The sequence below is a fragment of the Chiloscyllium punctatum genome, chromosome 39 (genome assembly GCF_047496795.1).
Source record: "Chiloscyllium punctatum isolate Juve2018m chromosome 39, sChiPun1.3, whole genome shotgun sequence".
NCBI classification, from domain to species: domain Eukaryota; kingdom Metazoa; phylum Chordata; class Chondrichthyes; order Orectolobiformes; family Hemiscylliidae; genus Chiloscyllium; species Chiloscyllium punctatum.
In genome coordinates this window covers 7,675,463-7,681,046 of record NC_092777.1, presented here as the reverse complement: position 1 = coordinate 7,681,046, position 5,584 = coordinate 7,675,463, and the positions used below count along the sequence as shown (strand labels likewise).

General features: G+C 44.7%; 1 protein-coding gene across 1 annotated transcript; it reads right to left on the bottom strand.

Moving 5' to 3' along the window:
- Positions 1–684: 684 nt before the first annotated feature.
- LOC140463792 (histone H3.3A) lies at positions 685–5,308 on the bottom strand. Its single transcript, XM_072558116.1, has 4 exons — positions 5,204–5,308; positions 3,796–3,940; positions 3,107–3,260; positions 685–2,603 (listed from the first exon to the last, which is right to left on the bottom strand). Exons 2-4 carry the CDS (start codon positions 3,921–3,923, stop codon positions 2,475–2,477), a joined length of 411 nt encoding a protein of 136 aa, XP_072414217.1. The 5' UTR covers positions 3,924–3,940; positions 5,204–5,308; the 3' UTR covers positions 685–2,474.
- Positions 5,309–5,584: the final 276 nt, after the last annotated feature.

Sequence of the window (5,584 nt, the reverse complement as noted above, 5' to 3'; positions counted from 1 at the left end):
TCAGCTGTGTTCAGTTTGTTACACAATTTTCTGTAAGCACCTTTGAATTGTAGTTTTTCTCTATTTAGATAAATTCTTTTGTACTTCACATTTTCCCATCTTGAGGGAATGGAAAAGCTCAGCTTCTAGAGATGAGGAATTTCAGTTATGAAGATATACGGGAGGAGGTGGGACAATTCCACAAGTTGACAGAGATACCAGTATTCAAAATCAAGGGATGCCCAGTAGGAGACTGTGAAGGAGGCAGGTTCAACTGAAAGGTAATGAGATGGATGTTGAGAAGGAATGGTATGGAAATAATATCATGAGCTACTCATCTGGAGTCAGCACAGGCACACTGTGCTGTACATGAATGACAACTTTGTTTATGTATGCTGTCTTATAAAGATCAAAGGTATTCAATGTACAATAATGTTTCCAGATACCATTCATACTATCAGTTGGTAACAAGATCCCAACAAATCAACTCAATCTTAGAAATCAGACTGTGCTGATTCCATAGTCAGTGTACATCTGATCTATTAGTACAAGATAATGTACATCTGGATCCTGGATGTTGCCAAACTGAACAGCCACTAAGCTATGGTTGCTTTATACAGTTTTCAGTTTTGGTCATTTATTGCATTTAAAATACAGTACATTTTTACTAATAATAACAGTACAGCATTACAGCAAGCCAAAAGGTTGTGGTTTTCATGTACTTTAATGTAATTTTACAATTTTACACCAGCTCCTGTATTGAGTGTAGAACAGCATGTGATCCTTTTACTACAGTGGGCCCTTTTGGACTTCCTAATGTCATTAACAAGACACCCAACGCCGTGCAAGGAAACATCCTCCAATAGCAGAATGCTGACAGCCATCATAAATGCTGCGACAGAATGAACTTACCCTTCCAATCAAACTAATGAATTCCCCATATCAAAACAAATGGAACAGACTATTGCTTGTTCTGTGGAAACTGCACCAAGCCTCCTTTTACTAATAAGTAGACAAGAGCATCAAACGCCATGGACAGCAGATGATCCATTTGTTCACCCCAGCACAATACATATAGATCATAAATTCTCCAGAGCACACTAGATATCCAGAGCACCTTCTCTGTCAAAGTGTTCTGGGTGAGCCAATGATCCAATGTAGCACCGCTATTTTTATTTGGATGAGACTACTCGAGAAAATATGTGACACGGGAATATATATCCCTGTGACACAACTGTATTCGTACCGATGCTTGCCAAAGATCTACACTGGGTGGCCCAATCCCAAATCTTAAATGATCAAGCTAATGGGAACCCCAATTCAGCCTCCTTGGGTAAGGTAAACAGCATTGCTGCTGTGGTTACAGCGTCAGGAGGACAGAACAGCATAAACCTAGATTTGCTGAACTTAATCCTTTGGAACTAGTCTGGGTAAAGCTATTGCCTTTATCTGCTCAAATCTAATAGCAAATGCTCATTGTTGCTACCTGGCTACCAAGATGCCTTCTATCATACAGCATTGTCAGCAACACCAAGGACAGTTAAATATACCTTTGGACACCTAAACAATACTACTGCAATACACCTGGAAATGAGTCTGTGGCAGGAAAACAGACAGACAACTGCACTGTTGCAATCAAAGCAAGGCCCATGGGATATCACCAAGAACTTCATAACTCCCATATGTACAATCAGCCTCCAAGTCTAGGCAGGAAAACATCACAAAGGAGCAGCACTCCACTGTCTCCAACAATGAATGCCATTCAGTAAACTAACAGCTAAACATTCAGTTATGAGAACTGCACAGACTACTTCAATCCAGAATTCAACCTAACCCCTATCTGCATTATCCCAATGTAAAACCACTTGTTTGCATGAGAACAAAAAGCAACGAGTTCATAAACAATTTCATAAAAGATGAATCAATAACTTCCCCCCTCCCCAAAAAACAGATCAATAATGTGAAAAACAATGCATAAATAGGTACATAGCTGCCAAGCTGTATACTCCAGCTTGATGTACAAAAGATCAATGCAATTTACTCGATGTAAGACTGCATCAATTCCTCCTGAGTTACCAACGGAATGACACAATATTTAGGAAGCATTTTTCCCAGTACATTCCTTTCAGTTGACTAGTACAAAATGCTCTAGGAAAGTCTGATAGAAAACCCAAGTATAATACAAAACAAAAACTTAAGTGCTTGAGGAGCAATGGGTATCTTCCACTTGCACCTCATGCAAATAACAAGTGGAAACGCATCTGTTCCAATTTAGCTACGATGTATTTATTTGAAGATAACAGTAAGGGCTCCCCTCCCAATTTTAACCACCCACCCTATTAAACTTTAGAAAATTGAATAAAAACAGTGAATACCACATATTCCATTTGCACATTTTCACTCCTTAAAAGTCCGTATCCTGACAATATCTGTAAAATCTGCAATATTAAAAAAGGTCCCGCTGTCCATTGTTGATGGAACTAGCATGCTCCAAATTAAGCTCTTTCGCCACGTATCCTGCGAGCTAGTTGAATATCCTTTGGCATGATGGTTACTCGCTTGGCATGGATGGCGCACAGGTTCGTGTCTTCAAACAGACCAACCAGATATGCTTCACTTGCCTCCTGTTGAACAAAGGTGTGAAGTTTAAAAGAGAGTAAATGCTTTCACCTTAATATGACTATGTTACACAAACTATTTTTACACAAGTAATCATTAACTTCTGTCACCAACATAGCATCGTAATTTGAACTTATGCTTTCCATCCAAACTCTAACCTTTTCTTATTTCCCTATAAAATTATGCAAAGGATGAACACCCCAATTTGGGACAAACAGACTGATGCTATATATTTTATGCTTAAATGCATGTGGCAAGCACTACATCTCTTGCGCAAAAGGCGATTGCAGCCTCAGATATCTGTCAATAAACAAAAAACACGTGTTGCATTGGATCTCTAGGACAGAAACTCTTGACTATTGTAGGTCAACTACCAAGAGCATTTGGAATTTTAATAAAGACCACAGAAAACTTGTGAGAACACTCATTAATCCAAGATTTCCTGTATATCACCCGAACGTACATTCCCACCACTCACTGTTGTAATGGTAATAATAACTGCACACACCTGCAGGGCACCAATCGCAGCACTCTGAAATCTCAGATCAGTCTTGAAATCCTGTGCTATCTCACGCACCAGACGCTGGAAGGGCAGTTTGCGAATCAGCAACTCTGTTGATTTCTGGTATCGTCGAATTTCTCTTAGAGCAACAGTACCAGGTCTGAGACAAGATAGATTACAAAATCAGACAATGAATCAATGACCCTCAATATCCTTAATATAATTCCCTAAATCAATGGCAGATCACTGAAATCTCAAATCTCAACTGTTTGGAGGGACTACATTTCAAATCAAGACTGAAATGGTCACAACACATGCAACTCTACCCCAACACATGCAACTCTTTGTTGATGATGCTCAACAACTGAGTGTTAACTAATTCATCTCAATTCAAAAAAAGTTGACCTCAAACCCATCTTTATGGATAGCTCGAAACTAAATTAGGCATAGATGTAAAACGTCCAAGTCATTTGTTACTGCGTTTTGACTCGCACTCCCGTCAACAGGCTTACACACACCATTTTAGCCCTACGGCTGTATCAACATAACCAAGGCTCTGAAAGCACAATCAAACGACTTGTCAGGAGAAACTACAATGTTACATGAATCCCAGTGATCAAAAGTTGACCTCAAGAAAAGATGAGAAACATTCTCAGTGGATTAACCGCTGACTTACATTACACACATCTCAATACCTGTAGCGATGGGGTTTCTTCACACCGCCAGTAGATGGTGCGCTCTTTCTTGCTGCTTTAGTTGCCAGCTGTTTCCTGGGCGCTTTGCCTCCTGTGGACTTACGGGCTGTCTGTTTTGTTCGAGCCATCTTGTGTTAAGCTGGGACTAAGACAGTAAGAAGCGCATTAGAACAGTCCACCTTCTGCATCTCTCAAGCAAAACAGTAGTAAAAATTGTAGCAGAGGAAACGGTGGGTTGGAGGGAATACAGTGACGTGGACTAGAAAGAGCTGAAGGGTGAGGAAGTAATAGGATCAGGGATGGGGGGAGACAAATGTGAAATTCGAGAGCGGGAGTAGAAGAGGGAAACAGAGGGGTGGGGTGAACAAACAAGGAAATGGAAGACAAGGCAGTGCGCAGAGGGGAAGTGGGGGAGAGGGAATCAGGGGAAGTGGGGGAAGAGGGAATCAGGGGAAGCGGTTCAAGGCAGAGGTAGAGGGGAAAACGAGAGAGAAGGGTAAATGGGAGTGGGGAAGAAGCTAGGGAGGGAATCGGTCGCAGAACAAGGAAATGGGTGGGAAGAAAAAGGGAAGGGGAATCGGGGGTGGGCAAGAGGGAATCAGGGGAGAACGGAAGCCAATGGAGGTGGGGGGGGGGGGAGAGAGAAGAGAGAACGGGGGCCAATATTTTTTGGGGGGGGAGAGAGAAGAGAGAGAACGGGGGTCAATGGGGGGGGGGGGGGGTGAGAGAACGGGGGCCAATGGGGGGGGGGGGGTGAGAGAACGGGGGCCAATGGGGGGGGGGGGGGGTGAGAGAACGGGGGCCAATGGGGGGGGGGGGTGAGAGAACGGGGGCCAATTTTAGGGGGGGGGGGGGGGGGAAGAGAACGGGGGCCAATGGGGGGGGGGGGACTCAATGAGGGGGGGAACGGGGGGGGGCAACAGAGAACAACGATAGGGGAGCGGGGACAAGAGAGGAAACGGGCGAGGGAGGAAGAAATGTAACGCGGAGACTGGGGAAACAGGAGACAGATAAACGGAGGCGATGGAAGGGACGAACGTTATGGACAGTATATGGCCAGAAAGGGTAATGGGTCACTGGTGGGAAAGGAGGACGGTCTGTTACTCCGTGTTGCCGTTACCTTTGTCCCGAGCGCGTTCGGACAAAGGCTGTCACAGTCTCCCCTCCCCACCCGCCGCCATTTTGTGGCAGCCACACTACAGCCGGCCTGGCCGAAAACCCCCCGGCCCCAATCCACACATCAACCCGACAACCGAAACCACCCCCATCCCCCCGCAACACACTTCAGACAATTCCCACCCCCCCAACCCGACCGAATACCAACGACGGGAAACACATAAAAGTAGACAAGTGGATGGCACACTCCTGGACAGCCTGCCAGCCCGGGCCTTTCTCAAATAAGACTCACCCTGCTTCCCGAAACACTCCCTTCCCCTGACACTCGCTATAGTTCGCGAGCGGCCGCCCACGCCGTTATTTATATCACCACGTGTCGACGCGTTGACGTCACCTCCCCTTTCCCCTTGGGGAAACCACTCGGTTCTGATTGGTCACAATATCCGACGCTGATTGGCCTTTAAAACTCGCCATCCTATAGGCGCATTCTCTCAGAGAGAACCAATCAATTGCAAGAGCAACGGTGAGTGTCTATTGGTTTATTTCATGCGAATTTCGATCCTCCGGCTGGCATCAAGGTCGGGCACACAGAGCGCGGGAAGACATAGTTTGACCAAGCCTGGCACATATTGGAAGTGAGCATAATTTATTTAGGTTTATCAACAGAGCTTCG